At 37.9% G+C, this 24,928-nt stretch overlaps 2 protein-coding genes across 2 annotated transcripts in view; one reads left to right on the top strand and one right to left on the bottom strand.

The window, feature by feature from the left end:
• The window catches only part of LOC135684292 (DBH-like monooxygenase protein 1), a 28,233-nt gene extending 16,158 nt beyond the window's left edge, over positions 1-12,075 (bottom strand). Inside the window, exon 1 of the mRNA XM_065199797.2 lies at positions 11,715-12,075. Within this exon, the coding sequence (XP_065055869.2) occupies positions 11,715-11,999 (285 nt within the window). The 5' untranslated portion in view covers positions 12,000-12,075. The remainder of the gene's footprint in view (positions 1-11,714) is intronic.
• Positions 12,076-22,251: 10,176 nt separating this feature from the next.
• LOC148959211 (uncharacterized) lies at positions 22,252-23,379 on the top strand. The gene has a single exon (XM_089110810.1). The coding sequence runs from the start codon at positions 22,252-22,254 to the stop codon at positions 23,377-23,379; it is 1,128 nt and encodes a 375-aa protein (XP_088966936.1).
• The last annotated feature ends 1,549 nt before the right edge of the window (positions 23,380-24,928 follow it).

Below are 24,928 nucleotides of genomic sequence, written 5' to 3'. Positions count from 1 at the left end.
CGTATGTGCTTAAGAAGAAGTAGGATTTAGAAAATTTGACAACCATAGTTTCCACAATTCAATTTTCTTACGATATCTTAACATTGCTTTAGTTCAAAGCATCTCAATTCGCTTGAATTGACTTGGAATTCAACTTTGACTGTTCTGATTACAAAAAACAGTTTATGAAACACTATGAGTGAAATTGGTATAGAATTATGAACAAGACCTTACTTGGACAGTTATTATGGCTTCATGGTCTGTATTTAAGATATTCTATTTCATGCCTTATTAGGTACATCAACAGTACCAAAGCTTCCTATAAAAATATGAACGACTTGAGGTGAACGAAGATTATTCATCGCCAAGGTATAAATTACAGTTTTATTTGGAAGTGGTATATGGTGAAGAAGTGTATAGTTCACAATCCCTTTTTCGCATACCTTGAAGATTATCAATCCCTTCCCTTATGCGTGGCATTTTCAGGCGAACTTGAGCCTCAGTATTCATCGAATACCTTTCACAACGGCTATCCAGCCTGCCAATTCTGAAATCCAACTCTTAACCAAGACCAATGTCTCGTGCAATAGTACGAAGTCCGCAAAATTGACTGTTGGAGAAAAGGAATTGTTTGTGGATTTCCGTTTTGTGCAGGTTTAGGCTATTGAATACAATGTTTGATGAATAAAATGTATCACATTTTCCTTATACTTCATCATCGTTTTAAAAAGGTGATCGCAATTAAGAGGGGGGCTTTGGCATCTCACGGGTTTCGGGTTTGACCAATTCTAGTCACCCGGTTTCGGGTTTTCTTTCTGGAATTACGAGTGAGATTATGTGTTTATTTCCAGACTGTAAACAAGGTTTCCGGTTTTATGCATTTCGTCCGTTGGCGGGTTCTGGTACGTTGTTTGCAGTTGCGTTGCGAAATTTTATTTCCCGCTGTGACGTCACAGTGATGAGTCGAGGCGAAACCATTTTAGACCGGGCTACAATGGCGGTAGGTGCCACCTCAGGGCGGAGAAATTCAAATGGATATTTTCAGGTAGCTATGGGTCTGGTTACTTGGAAAAGTGGTGGTGAACGGGAAATTGTTGGGGTTTAAGGGGTAAATACGGGGGTTAAAGTTCGTCATATTAGCATATTACCTCTGCGGAGGAGCCACTGTTGTGTTTACGACTTCAGAGCATGGCAAGTGCTTGTTATCATAAAAAAATGATCTAGAGGGAGTCTTTCAGAGCCTCTTCTTTAAATTCCGACATATTGCTACAATAAGAGTGGTCATGTGACCAATTTTTACCCCTTACCATATTTGGAAGGTGAGCTTTTTCAACAGAATACCTTTGTTCTTTTTTTTGTACCACGTATTCTTTTGTTTGATACTCTTAAATGTTAAAAGATGCAAGTTAAGGCAAAGATACCTGCATTTGTCATTGTTTATCCATTTTAGGTTTCATTTCCACTTTCTTTATTATCTCCGAAGGTCACGTCTTCTTCAAGATCCAGGAACAAGTCAGTCAGTTCGTCTGGAAATGCTTGTCGTTGCCAGTCTATAGTCAGATTCCCTTTCCAGCCAAAAGTAGAAAGATCTGTCAAATTTATGAACCTTTCACCTGATGACTTCCAAATCTTTGCAATGATGTTTGATCGCAATATGTGTAGCCTCAGTGATGATTGACATGGAGGCAAGAGTGAAATGTCTATGGCTTTACCTTGCCTTGAATACTTCTTGTCAAGTAATTTTTTCCTCACATCATTGACATTTTTTTGCCGGTATCCATATAAATGGCAAACATATTCTTCAAGGTTAACAAATATTTGCTCATCAAGTTCCCATACCTGCCCAAGGAGCGAAAATGTGTTAACAAATCTGTTGTTCTTCTGGACCACCTCCCAACATTCTGATTTCCCTTTGTGGAAAAAAGATGACACATAGTCATTCCCTGTGAATGCATGAAAGCCTATCAGGCACTTCTTCAAACCATCTTCCATCTCAATATCAGACAAAAATAGTCCTTTTCTATTCAAACCAACTCCAAAATTGAGATATACTTGACTTTGCTCTTTAATAATACTTAATAAAATTACCAAGATGTCGATGTCTGAGGATGGAGAGCGTACAACAACTTTTTTCGATGGATGCCCAGTTAAAGCGTTTTTTTTCCTTGTAAACTCTTTGTAGCAGAATTCATGGTATTAAAATTCTTTAGCTATGAGATCAACATCTTTAATTTCATAATAAATGTTCTGATCGATATTGGCTTCAGCAGCTTCTTTTACGTTAGTTCGGCCTGCTTCGTCGTGATCATTATTGGTACATGATGTTTCTATTGCCTCTTTACCCGGTACTTTTGGCAAAAATTACACATCTGGGGATAAACATCTGGTCTCTGAGTAGCTGCAGTCTTTAGTCTTTGTGGACGCTGAATAGCTTCAGTGCTAGTTTCTGCGAGGAATTTCTCATGGAACAGGATCTTTGTAAATTTTTGATAACAAGGTTCTAAGTGAACTCCGTGCTTATTTGGATCAACCTCGTCAGGAATGGAGCTGAATTGTTCTTCGTGGAGATTTTTGCCACCAAGTCGTAAACGAGTAGCCTTTGCAGCATAAATGTTATCTTTATTGATGTCAGACAAATCTTTAATAATACTGTACAGACAATCTTTGCTCGGGTAATGAACAATACAGCTTAGGCCTTGCATGTTTAAAAATATAAATAAAACAGGACCCCCTCAATACTTTAAAGGTACACAGAGTATCCAATTTTCAGAGCGAAAATAACAACTTAAATACTGAAAATGACGCTTAGAGCAAAACAATTCCTTCTTGGTAATGATGAACACAGGTCTTTTTGTTCTGCTATGTATTTCCGTGATTTCTTGAGTTCATTGCGTTACATATTTGTGTTACTATTTGTACAAATATTTTCAAAGCGATGAATTGCGAAAAAAGTTGCCCAGCATCTGAAGGAGATGTGGAGTCATCACGTAATAACCAAATGCGCATGAAATCAAACGGACCTAATAAATTATCATGTCTTCGCAACCATTATTCTACACATAGTTAAAACCAGTCATAAACTCAAAGTCATTCAGGGTATCTATCAACAACAGCTCGGTTGTAGAATAATCTTGCTGATTTGTACATTATTGTAACATTTAAGAGTTTTAAACAAAAAAAGTTCAGGTATTCTGTTAGAAAAGGCTCATTTTCCAAATATGGTAAGGGGTAAAAATTGGTCACGTGACGACTCTTATTGTAGCAATATGTCGGAATTTAAAGAAGAGGCTCTAAAAGACTCCCTCTAGCTTACTTTTTTATGATAACAAGCACTTGCCATGCTCTGAAGTCGTAAACAAAACAGTGGCTCCTCCGCAGAGATAATATGCTAATATGACGAACTTTAACCCCCGTATTTACCCCTTAAACCCCAACAATTCCCCATTCACCATCACTTTTCCAAGTAACCAGACCAATAGCTACCTGAAAATATCCATTTGAATTTCTCCGCCCTGAGGTGGCACCTACCGCCACTGTAGCCTGGTCTATTTAGTCAGGCCTGTTAAATCACTTGTTGGGTCGAACTGTGCAAAATGTGATACTAGCATGACACTTTGCAGTAATGGGCAGTTTGATACACCTATAAAGATAGGATATGGACCCCGACTGAAAATTGCTCCCCTTGTTCTATTTTTAGAGTGCAAGATATGAATATGAACTATCTTTCTCACCGTATCAAACTGCCTTTATATTCAGAATTTCCGTTCTCCGTTTATAGCCAATGGTAGAACAAGGGGTCTGAATCAGAGTACCCTAGTCTAAAAATAGAACTAAGGGGCAAGGTATGATTTGGTTCAATAGCTAATCTTTTTCTGTATGTCAAACTGCCTTTTTATTGAAAATTCCATGTTTCTATGACCTGGCGTTCTTTGTTTGTGGCCAGGGGTCTGGACCAGAGTACCCCAGTCTTAAAATAGAATTTAGGGAAAAATTATGAATCGGGTCTAAGTCACACCTTCTTTGTCTTGTTAAACTGTCTTTTTATCGTGAATTTCAACTTTCTATGACATAGCGTTCTCCTTTATGACAAAAAGTACAATTAGGGGTCTTGACCGGAGTACCCCAGTCTAAAAATAGATCTTATGGGCAAGATATGATTTGGGTCTATATCACATCTTTTTTAGCATATCAAACTTGGTGTTTTCTGAAATTTTGGTGCTTGTATCACAATTTTGCACAATTCTTCTTCGTATCTCCCTCACTAAAACCTATTCTGTACAACCGCAGTTTCCTGATTGCTGTCGACCCGACTCATCACTGTGACGTCACAAACTGGCCTTGATTTTCGCAAGTACTACTTAAGGTTACGGTAAACGTTTTCTTGATGAAAACATCATTTTTTCGATTTTTTCACATTCAAGTAGCCGAACTTTCAAGGCACACAATGATACCAAATTTGAAACAAACAGAAATTTTGAAAGTGGAAAAAATCCCATGTAACCGAAGGTTTCCATAATTTCTTTATCAAAACTTTTAGTTGAGGCCTGAAAATCTCTTGACCTGTTAAGCCGATTATCGTTGCTTTGCGGTTGTGGTCGCATGTCTCATTTACAATATCGCATGGCACATCCATATATCCAATGTACGGCCGTGTTTATTTAAACAGGCTTATTGATCTTAAATCTTCAAGTGACTTGACCCGGATTACACTGTGGTTTACGAGTGTATCTTGCAAGTGCGATCAGTAAAATCCCGTTTTCTCCGGACTCGAAATTCCTCTACATGCAGGTACAAAAAAGCTATTATGTACCCAAGGAACCAATCGAATGGCTTGAAAATTTGCACACGGCCAGGGCAGACGTTGGGCAAACAAAGTGTGTCTCAAAATTTTTTTATTTTCTCTGGTCCGTCTTTTATACCCAAATACAGCTGCGGGAGGGTGGAAAAATTATTTGCCAATTTTTGACAGGGTATAGTTTCATAAAGAGGAGGAATTTAAAAAATCTGAGACACACTTTGGTAGCTTAGGACCTGCACTTCCTGCTGGTCTAAGTCAGATTTTGTTACCTCAAACGCAAGGGTACATAATAGCTTTTGAAGGTGGTACACTTTTTGACCAGTAAATTCGCATGGAAAATAACATTTAACATTATTTGCCAATAATTTTTATCTGGCTAGATACGCCATAATCTTGTGCATCGAATGATATATAGTTTATCCAGATTTCTTGAGCCGTTTGGCCTTTAGGAAGGAAAAACCAATTTTCGTGTTCAAAACGTTTACCGTAACCTTAATTTCAAACTCTGATTGAGCACACTTTTGCTTGTCAAATTATGACAATTTTGGTGTCAAACGTATCGGAAAAGATAGGCAGGGGCGTAACTTGGCCAATAGGTTTGGGGGGGTGAAAAGGGTTTCTGCCCTGCAAAACTGAGTGGTGCCCTGCAGACCTCGTAGCAACGGTTTGTCTATAGGTTACTAGTGAAAGCTTTACCAGTGTACACTGGTCTTTACCAAGGACAAACTTCTAAGCAATAAAAACAAACTTGAAACTTCATTGTCTATGAAATATTTATTTCTCTACTTGAGCGTAAATTGTTTTTTTTATATTCACTTCATTTAATGTTGGTTTGCAAAATACTAGCTAATAAACAGCTAATTGGGGGGGAGGGGTACATGATGTAGACAGCGCAACGAAATTTAGCCCAGTGGGGCTAAGAATCAAGTTTAGTGAGGAAGGAGGACCCACCATGGTTGGGTCCGACGTGAAGAAAATTTTTGAAATTATACCTTGTAAAAGGGCTAAAAAGCATCTTTCAGACAAAAATTTAGCAAAATACTATTGTCACTTTGGTCAAGATAAGAATTTTTTTATCATTTTTTCTATTACTTTTTAACAGTGCATGAACTAAAAAACATAATAAATCGTTAAGATACCGATTTTGTTTCATCTAATTGCTAACTTTTTCACGTATATTTTTATTATTTTTCTTTTATTTGCATTAATTCAGTAAATCACTTTCTGTATCATTGCAATGTTATAATTTTGGATGTGTAAACATGGCCTTCTCGAGACAAGAAACTGCACATTTCTGTTCAGGAAATAAAATTCCCCTCTGCCTCTGCCCCTCCCCTGGGCCTTCAGCCTCTTATTCCCCTCCTGTGACGCCGTGCTTGTCATGAAAATAATTTACAACTCAAATTAATTTGCATGGACTCAACCTTGCCCTCATAAACATATGCATCAATCATTGCATCCATTGGCTATGACTTTCGGTAAGACATGCTTTCGCTTTGCAAATAACGGAGCTTTTCCTTACATACCTGTTCCGTTCTCTAAAATGCAATGTCAGGAAGGGAGGTTCATAACAAATACGATATTTCCATTTCAAAATTCCTAAACGGCCCTTTACGAACTTCAGAGGTGGCATTTCTGCGTGGCAATAAAGCTCTTCTTGGCGCCCTGCGAAATCTTCGATTGCCCTGCGAAATCGACTATTTTTTGGATTGGGGGGGTGTTACACCCCCCCACACCCCCCCGGTAGTTTCGCCCCTGAAGATAGGAAAATATAACTTATAAAAAAAGCAGGACATAAAATTTCGCTGCATAGACACTTTAAGTACCAAAAAATCTGGTTTCAAAAAGTTTGGTGGATTAATTTTCGTACGTTCGGTGGATAATTGGATAAACATTTCGGTCGCATTTGTGAAATTTCGGTGGAGAGAAAAATATTCGGCAAGTTTAGAAATGAAACACTTTTTGTAAATCTATCTTTAACATAAAATTTTCTGTTAAACATAAAATAAAATAACGAATATTTTTCCCTGCTTCACCAAACATAACCTTCCGCATCTAGGTTCAACATTAGAGCGGGAGAGAATCTCTGGACAGAATTGTCATGGGCATTTGAAAACAAGAAAAGCATTGAAAAGTCTAGCTCCCACTACCAGGGTGACCAGGGCCTGTCAGCAGTTGCTAAAACCCTCCCCAACAGGATTTTGTTAGAAAATGTCCAATTGTGCACAATTAAAAACAAGACCCCCGACATTAAAATTTTTGATAACATAATGACGCAACTCTAGCAATGAGTGTAATGACCTAGAAACAATCAAGAAAAAATGAGTTTTAAGTTTATGCAAAGCGTGTAGTAGTCAACTGGAGTAGTCAATGTCGATATTTTATTCCTATAAGAAAATTTTTCTGAGTACATCGAAGAGAAAATAAAAACCCATAGAAGGTATAGTGGACTGGCAGAACTGGCAGAAAAAGACAAGAAAATCACTCACCATATCAGCTCTTTTAAAGATCTAAGCTAAATTTCACCGCCATCTTCGCTTCTTGGGCATTCAATTCGAATTTTTTCTTTTCTTGAAAATTCTTTACCGTCTTCCCCGGCTATGTAAAAAAGCGCAACACAAGAAATCACGCCCATCGTCAAGATAGTCGCGGTTCAGGCCTTTCAATATATCTCCCGTGACCTAAAACGGTCTTACTCCATCTCCATGATATGGACACAAATCAAAGCTATTGTTTAGATTTCCTCTCTCTCTTTTGTCCTAACTGACAGAAGCTTGTCCATTTTTACGTTACACCTAGAGCTCTTTTCAACACCCATCAGTATGAAGTTTTCAACACCCACCGTCCCAATCACAAGATCACTTTTTCGAAAATCTTGGCAAAGCAGTTGATCATTACAGTGAAAAATATGACAAATTTTTATTACTTGGGGATTTTAATACAGTAGAGACAGATCAACAGATTCGTACTTTTATGAATAGCTATGACCTGAGAAAATTGGTGAAGGAGCCAACCTGTTTCAAGGCTGACAATCCACGGTGTATTGACCTAATCTTAACCAACAGATATAGGAGCTTCCAACATACCACCACTACCGAGACAGGTCTCTCTGACTTTCACAAAATGATGGTCACAGTTTTGAAAACGACGTACCAAAAGGCTGGACCTACTGTTATTAACTATAGAGAATATAAGAAATTTTCGGAGCAGACTTTCAAACGAGAACTTAAGGAAGAGTTGGCTAGCATTAAAACAACTGATTTAGACTACAGTTCTTTTCAAAATTGCTTTGAGAAGGTACTTGATAAGCATGCACCGATGAAGAAAAAAATACGCAAGGGCCAATGATGGTCCATTCATGAATCGAGTTCTTCGTAAAGCTACTATGCTGCGCTCTAGGTTGAAAAATAGATATAATAAAAGCCGCACAGCTGAACATTGGGAAGCGTTTCGTCGACAGCGTAATTTGTGTGTCAAATTATTTAGAACGGAAAAAAGAAATTTCTATAAAAATTTGAATACTTCTGATATTACAGACAAGAAGAAATTTTAGAAAACTGTAAAACCTGTCCTTTCCGATAAAAGTCGATCGAACTCAAATATTACCCTTATCGATAATAATAGGATGATTTCCAATGATAAGGAAGTTGCAGAAGCCATGAACGATTATTTTATATCGATTACTGACTCATTAGGTCTGACAGAGAACAGGGAGGTTACCATAAGTACAAATGGTTTATCAGATCCTATAGAAAAGGCTATAATGAAATATTCAAAACACCCTAACATTAGGAAAATTCGCAGTTTTGCTCGAATTAACGGCTACTTTAAATTCCAAGAGGTTACTTTGGAACAGATGCACTCTGAAATTGAGGGGCTTAATCCTAAAAAGGCAACAACCTTTGGAAATATACCCGCGAGAGTGCTGGAAAATAGCTCTGACATTTGTTCCGAATCGTTGCAGCTTATTTTCAATAACTGCATTCAAAATGGTGTCTTTCCGGACCTATTAAAACTAGCAGATGTCACTTCCCTCCACAAATCGGAGGAGAAAACCAATAAGAAAAATTGCAGACCGGTAAGTGTATTACCAACTGTTTCAAAGGTTTTTGAGAGACTTATGGATAAACAGATTATTGATTATATGCCATCTTATTTATCGTCGCTTTTATGTGGTTTTCGTAAAGGGTACAATGTGCAGCACGCATTAGTTCGAATGCTTGAAAAATGGAAAGCAAGCTTAGACAGGGAAGAAAATGTTGGCGCAATCCTTATGGATCTCTCGAAAGCCTTTGATTGTATTAAACATGACCTCCTTATAGCAAAACCAGATGCTTACGGATTCAGCCATGAAGCACTGTGTCTTGTTAACAGCTACTTGGAAAATAGGCATCAGAGAGTTAAGATTAATGGATCATTCAGTACCTACAAACAACTGTTCCTTGGTGTTCCGCAAGGATCAGTTCTTGGTCCCCTCTTCTTTAACATCTACATAAATGACTTACTTCTCTCCTTAATGGATACGGATATCTGCAATTACGCGGATGATACAACTCTATATGCGTGCGATAAAAATCTCAATCATGTAATTGCAAGGCTAGAGAATGACTCAAGTATAACTATCCAATGGTTCGCTGATAACTTTATGAAGTTGAATACAAACAAATGTCATTTACTTATTCTTGGCAAAAGTTCTAATCCATTTGTAATTAGCCAATTCGAATACTGTCCACTAGTCTGGGTGTTCCACAGTAGGCACTTGAATAGTAAGATTAATAGAATACACGAAAGAGCTCTGAGAATTGCATACAAAGACTATGATTCTAGCTTCAACACTCTGCTAGAAAATGATGGCTCTGTAAATATTCATGTAAAACACCTGCGAAATCTTATGATTGAAATGTTTAAAACAAAGGGAAATATCAACTCTCCTTTTATGAAGGAGATTTTCTGCGAGCGTCATGCTGTTTATAATTTGAGAAATAGTAATGAATTTATGGTACCAAGAGTAAGAACAACCATTTATGGAACCGAAACTATCAAATATAGAGGGCAGCGTCTTTGGCTCTCTTTACCTCAGCACATAAGGAATGCTCAATCTATTAATGAGTTTAAGAAAGAAATTAAAAGCTGGAATGGCACAGACTGTACATGCAAACTATGTAGGACGTTCGTGCCACAGCTTGGTTTTTTGTAATTCTATCTTTTAAATAGCTCAGGTTTTTATAATTTTTTAATGGATCATTTTGTACTTAAAATTTTATGTATTTAATCTTGTATGTATTTAGTTGATGTAGTAGTTTTAACAGTTGGCTTGGATTAGCTCATTTCTTTGTAAATAGCTATGTAGCGCCAACTTTAAATAAATTGATTATTAAGGGCCTGGCCGCAAGACGTTATTGCAGCTAGAAGCCGCAACCGCATCATAGAGGCCGTAAACCGTCGCGAATTTAAACCGAAAGACGCAAGACGTAAAAAAATCATACCAAAATCCGGAGGCCGCGCCGGCCGCGAAGCCGCAATAGGGTCCAGGCCGCGAAGCCGCAAACCTATAATAGGCCCCCTTTCAGTCTTTACTCATTGTATAAGAATTATTATTCTGTGTTTTGGTTTGAGATGGCATGTGACCTATTTTGTCCCATGAGTAAGCATTTTCATTTATAATAGAGTGTTAGGGAATCACCTCTTAAGCCGACGAATTGCACACAAAGCTCCTTTCTGTGATCAAGATTCGACAGTGAAAATCGAACGTTTCGTTTATTTTCTTAATATAAGTTTCTAGTAGGTTTTGGATACTTTTCTCGAAATACTCTCATTTTTTAAAAGGAAATGGCTATAAGAAACGAGTACTGGACAGTCAGAAAAAACTAAGAAACTTCAGGACTCGAAGCAAAAGAATTAAGAAACTATTAAATCGTGATAAAACTAATACCAACGAAATTTTGTAAAATCCAAGAACATTATTGCCCTGCTGGCCTAGAACTAAAAACAAGAGGGATAAAAATATACTTCCCATATCTAAATACAGCATCAAAACGGAAGCGAATTTCTGGACGTGATAAAAAAGGTCATGAACATTTCATAACATCATTCATGACATCATAATTAAAAAACTTCTAAGAAACAATGAGTATTCAAATTTTCAGAACGTTAAGAAACTGGAGTACTCAAGATCGAACTTTGTTTCTTATAAAAAAATGAGTGTACACATGATATCATGACTTTCTAAACATCTTTTTCAAAAAAAATTTGAGAATTTCTTTGAAAATTCAAAGTCATTATAGGCCCTTACAGCAAATTTGCTTTGAATTGACTTCAGAGCATGACACAATGCAAAAAGTGCTCAATTCCATTCGGCAAATGGAACGTTACGATAGCCTGCACAGCTGAAACGGTTTCAACAAATAAGGAAGGAAGCAACGAGTTTTCGCACTCAATATGTTGCGCAATATGTATGTGTTGCATCACGGGACAAAGCATGACGTTGAGCTGAAAGCTAGGTTCGGGCCATGCTTGGTTATGATGGTAGCCAAATGTTAGAGAAAATGTTAACAAAATTATCCTTCTTTTTGTAACGAAATTATCCATACATAAAAATGGTCTTGTCATTTTTCCTTCCTAATAGGTTCCCGGAGTACTTCTGAGTGTTATCATCTTTCTAACCTTTTTTCTAATAGAAATTAACATAGAGGTCAAAGTGGTCAAAGTGGACATCAATTATCGATAAGATTCTATAATATTTTCTAATATTTCAGGGCACTTCTTGCCCCCTCTGCCCCTCTCCCAAGAGGGCCCCTCCAGTCTTGCTTTTCCAGCATGCCGAGGTTATTTACAAAATCTTCAGTAATCTCTAGCTTGTTACTTTCATTGAGTGATATAATCCATTAAGTGATATAATGGTTTAACTAAGATCGTGGGAATGCTGACAAGTAAATACCTTCAAGTGGCCTTTTCCTTTGGAATCAACCCAACCAACAACAATGTCAGCGCCTTTCATACTCCCTGAGAGTCCAGCAGATATCCCAAAAGCGACCCAGCCGGTCGTTTTCACTTCGGCAGCAAAATGAATCGATTTATCAGCATCTTTTACACTCCAGTAAAGTTTGTAGCTTTCCTTTGGGTCCAAGAAAGCTGCATGATCGTACTCATCCTTCAAATTTGCTAGAACCGATGCAGCAAAAATCAAGACTGCTGCAAAAGCTGGAAGAATCTTGCCCGCCATTCTCCGTTCGGCTCTTTGAGTAGGTTTGTGTGTGCGTCTATTCTGTGGCTGTGTTTATAATTCAAACAAATTTGAATACGCTATTTACAGTTTCATCAAACAGAGGTAAGCATGTGACACTCTATGGCATGTGACTATCATTGAAAAGTGCTGTGTTAGCGAAACACTGTTTCCTCCAGCGGGAGGTGGGATTTGATAAGGGGGACGAGCAAGAGAAAGTTTTTTAATGAGTGAAGCAACCCTCCGTCCAGGAGTCAAAGATCAAGCGCATGGAACATCAATTAACTTTTTTTATTTTCAATTATTGAAGCATGGTAGCCATGCATCTAAACTAAAACGAAAACTAAAACATAAGATATAATAAAGTAAAAAGTTACAATTGATCTAAACTAATTCTAATAATTAAAATGCTATTAAACTTGAACAAAACCTTAAATTGTAAACTGCAGAAGCGGACTGGCCCACTGGGACATCTGGAAATTTCCCGGTGCGCCCTTTGCCTCAGATTATTCTTTCCAAAAAGTTTAAAAACTTTCAAAAGGCAGAAAATCCTTTTTACAGAACCAAAAATGATTGCAGCCATCAATTCAGTGGTAGGGGCAGTTGCGCATCTAATTAATCTTGGGAGTAGTATCTTTTGTAATCACTATTGTTTTGTAAATACCTAGCTATGTAGTATTTCAATTAGTTCTTGTTTAGGTTATATTTTGGGCGTGTTATTTTACAGAGTTAGTTAGATTCATGGTTAAGAGCGATAGGGTTAAGGTTTGATATCATGTATGTTTAGGTTCTCGGCGATTAATTAGAGTGGCGAGATGCTTGTAAAAGATCTTATCGACATGAAGTATGGATTTATAGAATACGTATTTGGATTTATGGAATCGCGCGTGACGATTTATTGATTGTGCATTATTGTAGTATAGTTTGAATGGACAGTGCTTGTGAAAGACTGTGCCTGTTATTAAGAGAACGATAGACGTTACGGGTCAACCGTAGAGAAACATTGTGAAGTTTTAACCTTTTGCGGAAAGATCACATGATCGGAAGACGGACGTTCGAAACATTATTTATTTGTCTCTTTGTCTCAATTCTCATCGAAGGACTAGTTTATATCGACGGAAACGATAGGTTGGATTCGTTTGGCAAAAAACCCCTATTACAGTATTTCTCATTTGAGCAGTCGATACACACATTACATTGGCTTTTATTTAGAACGTGGTCAAACTGTTGTTTATTCCTTATCAGAGTTTCAATTGATACTACCAGAGGCGTCGCGACCGGAGGGTGTGGGGGGGGGGGTGTCACACCCCCCTCCCAATAGTATCTCAATAAGAAATTTCAGGTATAAACCGCTTGGTGGAAGAAACGCTTTAGGTATTTCAGAGACATTCATGTCATAAAATCAATAAAGGATCAAGCAAAGGCAGTTTCTCCGTTTGTTAAATATGATATTCCTTGATATGAATGAAGGTAACCAAACTAATGATTTGAAGATTTGAAGATTGCTTGTTGGCAATAAATAAAAAATCCAGGCCCTTTCTAGGTAAAATTGTGTCTTGTGTCCATTTCTCCTAAAGTTACTCAGTAGAAGCGTCAACTGCAATTCACTATGAGCTCCAGATTTTTCTTAACATTCAAAAGGCATGCTAAGATGGAGAGAGGGATTTAAATTTAGAAGTAACTGACAACCTGGTATTTTTCAAGACCACGGCGAAATTGTTGTTTTTATCTGCTGTAAACAATTTTTGCAAAAAAACAATAATTTTCAATAGGATTAGGAGGATTGCTTTAGTGAAATTTGCTTAAAAGAGTGCATTTCCCAGGGAACTAGAAGCATCAAAAATCGAAAATTTCCTCCTCCTTCCGCGGCAACCATGGTGCCGCCTCAGGTAGTAACTATATCCTTTGCCCGTTCCGATATAGAGATTTGACAAGACTATAAGGAAAGTCCGTTATTATCATACAGAGTTAGGTTGACAAAATTTATTGCAGAGGTTTGTGACAGCAGCTAAACAATTTCAGGCAATAATTTTTAATCAGGTAAAGTTGTAGTCCACCCCCCCCCCTCCCAACTTAAAATTCTTTAAGCGTATTGAGACTGTTTTCCTTCCATAATCAGGCAAACATTCGAGTCGTCTCTCTCGATTTGTTTATGGTATACGATGACAAACCAGGCCACGCAAAAAATGAAAATATCATTACAATGAATTTTCATAACTAACAAAATAGAACAAATGTACACAAATATTCATAAAAACCTGCATTAATAACTAGTATTATTTAATAGCTAAACCAAATCAGCGTGTAAACATGTATTTTACTCCGAAGAAACCCCTTCGAATTCAGGGGAATACCCAAGCAAGTAAACTATACCCGGAAATATCTGAAAGCTGATAAGGAACTGAGAATCCACATTGAAAAGATTCACTTTGAAAGTTTTGTCTAAATAAAAATTTCACTCTACCAACGTCCTGAATATTATTTATTCGCCAGAGCCAAATCGCATGTATCACCCCAGTCCAGGGCATTTATTGACATTTGTAGGCCCTTGATCCATGGAGGAGGTAATGAATGTCGAAACTTGAAAACATCCAGTGTCGAATGTTACTCTGAAAATCTAGCGACCTTTGTCTTCCAAATTACCAGCTTTAACGTACTCATTATACATGTAGCCAGTCGACTCCATAACACAAAATTCCTTTTCGCCAGTGAAAAAATTCCCCATGCCAGGCATACAATTAAGCTCAAAACTGGTGCACCGAAATACCCTAATCTAACTACATTGGTACCCTGTTGTTTTTTAGTCAGGATGCTTTGAGATCTGAATCATCAGATTGAATCATTCAGACCTTGGATCTTCCTACTCCCGCACGGTGTTCAGTTGTCAAATATAACTGAAGCATAATTCCAGCAAATACAATTAAAACACAAATGGGAAATTTGCCAATAAGCGAGAAAGTTGTTGTTCAGGAATAATCTCTTTCGAGACGAATTCTTAGAATAATTTTAAAAGTCTGACTATCGTGCGTGCGAACGCATGTGCGAACGGTGCGAACGTCTAGGTCCGCCCCTGATGTTGTAGATATCCTAAGCATAGTTGCAAAACAATTTCTGCCGCCATCGACCTGTAACGGTTTGGATTTTATATTTATTCAATTTAATATTGTTCACGTCACGTTGCGTCAGTGCTTCCACAAATGACAATGCGGGTTTCCTTAAACGAAGTTGAAATTTCCTCAGATTTCCTCAGAGGTCATTTGAAATTTCCTCGGATATTTTCTTGAAAGTTCGAAACTTAATTTAGAGTGAACATAACAATTTTCGGTAAATTGAAGCTTTATTTCAGCAATAGGCTTATCCCTCATGTCTATAAGTATGCCGTGCATCTGATATTTTTCGGTATCAAAATATGTACCAAGAATTGCTAGCTGACTTTGTGTAGATCGATCTTTTTTCTCGTCAATGATCAAGGAGATCGTGTTACCTTGTAGCTTTTGGCAACCTTCTCTTAAAAAATAGAACTTGATGTATAAGGTTAGTTGTCTTCTGTTTTCCAAGTGAGACTCTGCTTAATGTCTTATCCTTGAGATATATTGATAGGCAAATCTTTTTCTGCAATGAAACTAGCAATTTTAAGTTCCATCCTTGCAGCTTCCTTGTCACTTGGGCCAGGCATGGAATCAGTGTATTTCGTTAGTCTCGCCTCAAACCGAATCGAATGACGGCGATTCGCAAATTGAACACTGTAAGTAATGGTACTTACAGTTCTGTTCCACCGGCTTTTAGTTTGAGCATTTCAGACACCAATTCTGAAGCCTTTAGTTGTTCATCGTTTCTGGAGAACAACATGAGTATCAATTTCGATTAATTATACGCTAGGGAAGCAACCACGTAGCCGTATGTGTCGGCTAGGGGGGGCAAACTCAAGCAAAAACCATACCTCAGGGGGGGGGGCAGGCTTTAAAACAAGAAAACAGATATATAACAAACAGATATATTTGGACAAAATCAAGGTCATGGAATTATAAATATGCCAAATTTTAAAAATATCATTTGGAAAAACTGTAGCCAGAGGTGGCAAGCTGTTGTCAAAATTTTCATTTGGGGGGCACAGCCCCCCCCCCCCCCCCCGTGCCCCCCCTGCAGCTACGTGGCTGCAGGGAAGTGAAGAGCTGGAACAGGAAGCCATAGCTTTGTGGGCCTATACAAGTTATCAAAACAAAGTCGTGACACAGTATGGACACATTCCGGCTTGCAGACTTAGAATGATTGTAAACATTTGATATTTTTCGATCCTAAAAAGCTCCTGCTGTAGATTTAGATGCAGTTTCCAACGCGCGACGCTTCTTCACGATTTGGTGGAAGATATACAAAATTCATGGCAAACGAGAGCCGCACATTGTGACGTCAGAATGTCACCAAACTGATTCGGCTTTTGTCGTTTTTTTCTCGGAAAGGTGCAACTTTAAAGGCTTATAAATTCTAAACTAATTGGAATTTCGCGACTTAGCCATAATACATGCACTAGATGCTAGCTTTTTAGTCAATAAAAAAAATTTTTTTTGGCTGGAAAGGCCCTTTAAAGGCTAAAGTTTGATCAGCAAATGCTGCATAATTTTACTAGCCTGCGTCACAGACCAAAAACTTCCGTGAAGTGCGTCGCAGACCAAAAACATACACGTCACGGAAGTTTTTGGTTTGTGACGCAGGCTAGATTTTACAAGTTCCTTGAAAGATTTTCAATGAAAATACATGTTTTGTGTTTTTGTCGTCAGTATCATAACTGTGGCATTACATGACACCTACATGACACTACATGACACCTACATGCCACCACCGATGGCAGTGATGCAAAATCAGCATTACATAATCTGCGTTTAAAGAACATACTGTAAATCCTCGAATTAGCCCCCCGGGGGCCTATTCATTTTTGATATTTTTGGATGGGGGCTTATTCGAAGGGAGGGTTTTTACGAGGGGTGGCTTATAAAATTATTGTAAGACATTATTAAAAGACCTCGTTTATTTTAGTATGAATTTCTTTATGAGCATTCAATTAACTACTACCAAAAGTGTGAATTCGTTGTGGTAATTCAATAGAACGCCATAGGCAACCTCAGATGGCAAAAATCGTCAATTTGAGGGGTCCAATTCGAAAATATACGGTAACAGCGGGGGTTTATTTGAGGGGGGCTTAGTAACAATTTGTAGTTCTAGGGTGGGAGCTTATTCGAAGGGGGGGGCTTTTTCGATGGTTTTTGTAGAAATAAACGTCAGATTGGCTGAGATACCAAATGTTGAAGACTGCAACAAGTACTTTTGCAACTCTCAGTGGCAGACTGGCTACCATTCAACCACTGATCCAGGAAAAGCAACCAAAAGGGCGCCAATAGGTGCCAAAGCTGCTAAAATTTGGTATTTGTAACGCAGGCCCAGAAAATCTTTGTGTAGCGGATAATCAGTTTACTGCAAACTATATCAAAATTCATTCTCAAAACCCCATGCAATTTTTGCAAAAATAGAGGAATCAGGTTGAGAGCAAAACGGGGGCTTGTCCCTGGGAAAAAGTTTCAATCGCTCTATTTAAAACGTTAGAAAATGCTCCATGTTGAAATTCAAAGTCTTTTTTATTCACAATTTGTTTTGGGAAGAAGAAGATTCTCAGTCAAATTGTGTGTATTTGATACGTCGACAAGGGTGGTAAAATTTTCAGGTATCAAATGATATGTAGAATTTGAAAGTTAGACAAAAGCCCAAAGCCCACTTTTCAGTAAGCACGATGATATCTTTTAAGATTTTACAGAGAGAGACAGCGACTTCTTCGGCCAAAGAGACGAGATTATTTTCGATAAACCGCGATCTTCAGAAATTCAGCGAAATATGCGACTTCTTTATCATCAAACGGAATTTGTAATTTTTTGTTACATATTATAAATATGAATTTATAAAAGTTTGACAGCCTTTTTTTAAAGAAATACAGATAGGCTTTAGCTCCTACCAGCCTAAAGACTGTGTTGCTCCTGCCTCTACGTTACAGTTACGCTACAGAGAGGGCAAAGACTTAATTTTGAAACAAACGTTCTTTACGTTTAGGGAAAGATAGGAATACTTTATAGCTAGTTGCAAATTTGAAACCTAATTTGTAAAACAGCTGGTATAATTTCAACAAAATTGGTATAAAATCTCTTTAAAAATGGTTCATATTTTCATGGCTCTTGCTGTAGAAGTCCGGGATTGGCTTTTGATGTCTTTTTACCAAGCAGGAAGAAGGAGCGGCACTGCTAGTCATTAATCAGGGGATCAAGGGCTCCGTTAGTCACTAGCTAAGATTTTTTTGCAAAGTTTCTTTTAGTACAAAGCTCTTGATTTTAACGTTTCTTTCCGAGTGATGAAAATTGGGAAGATATTGATTAGGTTCAGGGGCTTGGGGAGAGTGATTTTCTCTCTCATTTACTGCTAGAAATTGGAAAATCGCTTATTCCGCACGATGATGTTCTGGCCTATTTTTATGATGCTTAGATGCTAGCCTATGACTTATTATGCTAAATAATTTGTACCTGAAGCTTAAATGCAGAGAAATTGATGATTCTTAGATATTTTGTACCTGTACCTGTAGCTTTATTTTGCAAGAAATTATTTTTGTCGATTTTGTTTGCAAATTTCGTGGGTATTATTTTTTCGGATGGATAAAATTCGGATATTTCATGGGAATTTATTTAAAAACTCCTGATTTTAAGCAGTCTTATGTTGGAGCGTCTGTATACCCAATACTATGTGATTGCGATGCGTTTCCATCAAGAACTCGGCCCTTGACTGAAAACACCAAAATCGAGCCCGTAGCCAGGCCTTTGGCGTAGGGGTGGCAAATGCAGGCGAAGTTAAAGTGAAGTTTTGTGTAGGGAGGGGGGGGGGGGGGTGCAGAGAGTTAGTGGTAACAAAGAAGCAAAAGAATTGTAAAATGTCTTCAGAAATTAAACAAATTTCTTCCTCTCAATTTCTATTCAGCTAGAAAAAATTTGAATGTTATGTATTCCATCAAGATTTCATTTTCAAACGCAAGATACGCAAGATTGTTCTCCCTCTCTGCCTGCAAAGAACTTCGCTGAGAGGAATCTATCCTTGTTTATGCAGAAAAAACATTTTTCAAAGTCTCTATGTAGTGATGTGAAGCCAGCAGTGGTTGCAACTTTTAGAAATTAATAAAAAGCGAGTATCGGCTAGCTGAGCTCGCTTTCTGCTCACTTAACATCTTTAAGCACTCGAGAGAAGATTTGCACACTGCTTGAAGAAAAAACACCAAGCTCCTCGAATATTTTCTCCAGAACAGAAATATTTACACTGCATATTTATATAGAGGTATCAAGGTCTCCTAATAAAAGCCCCCAGTAAACAATTTTCCTTCCGCCAGGGTTATCTTGACTCAAATTGACGAAAAGGCCCATTAAGAAAAATTCTCCGGGTGGCAAACAGCGGGTATTCTCTTGCTCCAGGGGTGGGATTGCCAATCCTTACCACCCCCTGGCTATGGGCCTGACCAAAATAGATTAGCCTCAGAACTAAAGGCAGGTCTGTTAGATTCTTGGCCGGGGGCATAGGCCCTTAGGTAATCTGCCACTGTCCTGAGATTTGTCCAGTGACTTCCAAATCCAAATATTGGCCTTTAAAGAGTCGCATTTTAGCTGACAAAATCTGAGCAGCAAATCAATCACTCTGTGGAAATCTTGTAGACCTTTGGTAGAAATCGGTAAATTCTGAGAAATTACGTTGTTTTTGTAGAAATTTAGTATTTTCTTTACAAGAGTGATTGCCCCTCGGCAATACGGAAAGTACTTTAGTCCAAGAAATTTAATTCGCTAAAGCTTGGTTTCCACTATGGGTTAACGTGAGATAATTCTGAGCTAAATTGAAAATTAACTCATGGTCTAAATTCAAGTTAACTTGAGATAGTGTGAAATAGCGTGAGATAACGCGAGCTATCTCAAAATTAACCCATGTACCGATTCGGTTTCCACTTGAGATAGAATTAAGTATTGAAATTTCAGAAATCACATTTTATTTGAGTCTTTTTGAGTCTTTTGCTTTTGAGAATACTTAGAAGGAAAATATGTTTTGCTAGAAGTTCGCGATCTGCGCCAAGGTTTTCGGTACGGAGAGTCTACCAAAAAAAGATATGCGTTTGGTGAATACGACCACTTGCAACAGGATCTTAGAAATGAGAAAATGTTTCTCTTATTTCACAATTAATTTTTTTTAGTAAAGAAAACTGTTTTCAACATCTAAAGTAATACTCAGTGCAGGGCCGCACTAACCACCGGGCCCACCGGGCCCGGGCCCAGGGGCCCACAACCAGTTGGGGGCCCCAAATTTTCTGAGGGATTTTTAAAATAGTTGTGGAAATGGAGTTTAAGAAAACGAACCTTTGTGTTAGAGAAACTAAGCAAACATCTTGCGGTCCATAATGAGTATCACAGCCGACGTGTTGGCATATGAGGGTGGCAAGCCTGACTAATTAAACATATTCTTTGCGTAGTATCACTACATCTCGTGAACAATACTTCTCAAAATCTGATGTTAGAATATGTGTTAATACTCTATGCTTTATTCAGCCTTTGAGAAAGATATTTCCTGTTTATTGTTCAAACACAAAGCCGAGCAAAACTTGCCACTGACTCTTCCTTTTTGAGAAAACTAATTTTTGGCTTGTCTGCATGCACACTTTACGTTTTCAATATGAGTGAAAGATATCCGAGTGGAGCAAAAAAGAGGAAATTGAAAAAGATCGTGAAGCATCGAATGAAAAGGTTTTGAAGCCAATCCCACAGCTATCAACCTTTGGGTTTAAACCTGAAGCAAGAGATGCCCAAAGAGAATCGAATTCCAATCAATCTAGTGAGAAATTAGACAAAGACGATACTAGCCTAGGTTTTGACAATGATACGTCGGATAATTCTGTTAATGAGGCCGTAGTTGATCCAGATGAAAAACATGGTGGAAATGGAAATGCCGATTCCAGAGAAGGCACTAGTGTAAATGAAAATGAAGTGGACAACGAGCAAGGCTTGCAATCAGTATCAGAATTCGAAACCGATCCATCTTGCTGGACTTTCATTTCCTTGGAAATGAAACGTTACTGGGCAGTACATGGACCAAAACAATGCCAAAACAGAGATGTATCATTTTTCAAGTCAAGTCGACAATACAAAGTGAATGATAACAAAATGAAAACAAGGTGCTTCAGTGCTTCTTTGCTGAAGAGAAAGTTATCAAATGCTGAAGAGATTGACCGAGATTGGCTTTTGTATTCCCCAAGTTCGGGCAAAGTGTTCTGCTTTTATTGTAAATTGTTTGGAGGGTCTAGCACAACAGCTTTAGCAAGCTCTGGATTTGATTATTGGAAGCATCCTGAATCAATTTCCCAACACGAGAGGTCAGATGCGCATTTCGAAAACGTGAAGTTATGTACAGCATTTGCAAATGGGGAAGGGTGGTTAATTGAATCACAACATATCAAACTTCTTCAACAAGAAGAAGAACATTGGAAAGGTGTTATTATTAGAGTCATTGAGGCTGTTAGATTTCTAGCTGAACGAGGATTAGCATTTCGTGGAGATTCGCATGTTACTGGACATCCAAAAAACGGAAACTTTCTTGGTATTATTGTATTACTGTCCAAATTTGACCCATTTTTAGCCGACCATCTTGCTCGCTATGGTAGCAAAGGAACTGGAAAACCCTCATATTTGTCACAAAGAATCATGGAAGAAGTAATTTTGATGCTATCATCTGAAGTAACAAAATTAATTCTGATATCAATTTCTAACGCAAAATACTTTTCGATAATTGTGGACTCCACTCCGGACGTATCTCACATTGATCAACTAACATTTGTACTAAGATATATCGAAGATGGAGAGCCGGTGGAAAGATTTATCACTTTTACACCAATAAAGTCTCATAAAAGCGAATCTTTGACTACTGCTATCATTGAAACATTGAACTCGTTAAATCTGGATATTAAATATTGTTGCGGTCAATCTTATGACAATGCGTCAAACATGTCCGGAAAATATTCTGGAGTTCAGGCAAGAATAAAAGAAATTAACAAATGTGCCCTTTATGTTCCCTGCACAAGCCATTCCTTAAATTTAGTGGGAAATGCTGCAGCCCAATGCTGCTTATAAGCGTATCCTTTTTCTCAACTGTACAAGAGGTGTATACATTTTTAGCAGCCTCCACGCATCGCTGGAACACTATGCAATCAAAGCTCTCCAAAAGGGAATTGGTTGTTAAAAAGATATGTGATACTCGCTGGTCTGCAAGACATGATGCTATAAGAGCATTAGTTCTGGCACCACGTTCTATAAAAGAAACTCTGGATGAAATTGCACTTGATGAAGATCAAACATTGTCCACTAGAAATGACGCAACATCCTTATCAGAAAAACTCGAATCTTTGGAATTTGAGTTGATGGCTGTGTTTTGGAATGATCTTCTAAAGCGAATACACATAAGTAACTTGTCACTTCAAACAGTGAGCCTGACGATGCCTTCTGCAATCGATCTATTGAACAGTCTTGAGCTATTCATTTCGTGGATGCGAAATAGAGAAGAATACCAACGGTATCCTGATAAGGCCAAAACGTTTCTAGACAGCACCGAACAGAAATTCAAAGATGAAATGAAAAGAAAAAAGAAAAGACTGAGACTGGCAGACGAAAGTGCAACAAAAGAAGTGGAGTTAGTTGGTGGAGAGAAATTTTACATTGGCACGTATTTGCCCATCATCGACAGCTTACAAACAGAACTTTCCATGCGAAAAGCTAGCTATGATGTTATTGAACAGAGATTTGGGTTTATCTGTGCATTACGAACAGAAAAAATTTCAGAAGGGTGCAAGGCCTTAACACATGCATATCCAGGGCACTTTGATGATGATATGGAGCACGAAATGATGCAATTTTTCAATTATGCTAAGGAACCGCTTCAGAAATACATAACCAAAGTGAGAGAATGTAAAAAACAAACGCAAGGGAAAGAAAGAGTCAGCAGAGGGAAAGGAATGAAAGAGCAAGAGCTTAAAGAAATATCAACTGGGCAGTTTTTACTTAACCTTGTCAGGAATAACAATACCCAAGCCACATTTCCCAATGTTATGATTGCTTTGAGGCTATTGTTAACATTGCCTTGCAGTGTTGCCTCTGGAGAAAGAAGCTTCTCCATTTTGAAAAGAGTTAAGAACCAGTTTCGTTCAACAATGTCACAAGAAAGAAACGTGGCACTGTGTTTGATGGCATCCAATACGGATATTTTAAGAAAATTAGATGTTCAAAAACTTAGTAGAAAATTTGCACTTACTAAGGCAAGAAAACACAAATTTTAGAACCTATTTACTTGTTTTACAACTCGTTAAATCAATTTTCTGTTTGCCTTATTCGAGATTTGCTGTAGTTCTGTTTTGTTTGTTGTTAGTTATATAATAACCTAATCCATTAATCATATGCCTCTTTAATTCTGTCTGCAAGTATCTTCTCTCAGCACCTTTGCATACTTAGGAGGGGCCCATAACACCAGTGAGCCCAGGGCCCCCAAAGTCCTTAGTGCGGCCCTGCCCCACCCTGCACCTCTCTACTCTCAATTGTTAATTGTATAATCTGATCTCAATTACTTTCCAACGCCTTTCACTAATGGTTTTCAGCTAGAGTGAAGTGTTCGGTTAGAAACTTTTAACAAATACGTAGATACTTTATAGGAACGTTCTTTTTTTTTCTTTTTTTTTCTTGATTGTAACTGAACTCTGAACTGAACTGACTTACATAAAAATTAACATGCTTATATACAGAAATGAATATCTAAAATTAACACGAATGATGTAAGGAAAACAAAGGATAGGAAGGGCGAGTGAAGGTGATGAGTAAATTGAATAGCTTGGCAAAGATTATGTAAACAATAGGGATTAGCGAACTGAACTGACTTACATAAAAATTAACATGCTTATATACAGAAATGAATATCTAAAATTAACACGAATGATGTAAGGAAAACAAAGGATAGGAAGGGCGAGTGAAGGTGATGAGTAAATTGAATAGCTTGGCAAAGATTATGTAAACAATAGGGATTAGCGAATGCGTGATACGAGAGTGACGTAGAGGATGCTTGTGCTGCGATGTGAGAATGTGGGAAAATTATGGAATGAATGAGAAGGAAAAATTAACGTGAACAGGCCTAAGTAGAGTCACTACAACTTAACCCTACTCTTTGTGCCTCGAGACGTTTAGTGCTTTTCAATCTTGATGTTACAGTATAAAGTTTTGTAATTTCTTCACTTCTTTTTTTTAAGAATCAGATTCAGAAGAGGAACAAAAAAGCACGACATCGACAGAAGCATGCACCGAGGAAATCGAGAATGATTTTGTCCCTGATTGCCCGTCCCCGAAACATTCAGCGTCATTCAACGACCACTTCTTCAAGCGTCCAAAAGTAGCCTGCCTGAAACCTTTTTTGAATTTCGTCCTGTTAGTGTTGATGTTTCATTTAATGCTGACCTTGCTTATTACTGCCCACGCGAGCAAGGAGAGAAAATAAGAAGACACTGGTTGACGTATTTTGCGGAGAATCAGACTATGCATTGCTCAATATGTCTTGCATTTGGAAACAATGCTGATCCAGTATTCTCGTGTAATATCAAAGATAAGAAGCACTTATACACAAGAATAAAAGAGCACGAGCAGCTGAAATCGCATTCTCATTGCGCCGAAGCATACATGGCGTACCTGTCTAAGGCTATGCTTGAAAATGTAGTTGATCATGCGTCATTAAACAAGCAAATCGCCGATATTAATTTCAGACGCAGTGTACTTGTAAGAGTAATCGAAACAATAAAATTGTTAGGTCGGCAAGGACTCGTTTTCCGAGGAAAGCGAAACGAAGCA

This window comes from Rhopilema esculentum, chromosome 10, assembly GCF_057945365.1.
Source record: "Rhopilema esculentum isolate cy_ngs chromosome 10, ASM5794536v1, whole genome shotgun sequence".
Classification (NCBI taxonomy): Eukaryota; Metazoa; Cnidaria; class Scyphozoa; order Rhizostomeae; family Rhizostomatidae; genus Rhopilema; species Rhopilema esculentum.
Note: the sequence above shows the minus strand (reverse complement) of the source record. Positions and strands in the feature narration are given on the sequence as shown.

Excerpts from the sequence above, each read along its gene's own strand:
- LOC148959211 (XM_089110810.1), top strand. The coding sequence starts at position 22,252 with ATGCAATCAAAGCTCTCCAAAAGGGAATTGGTTGTTAAAAAGATATGT.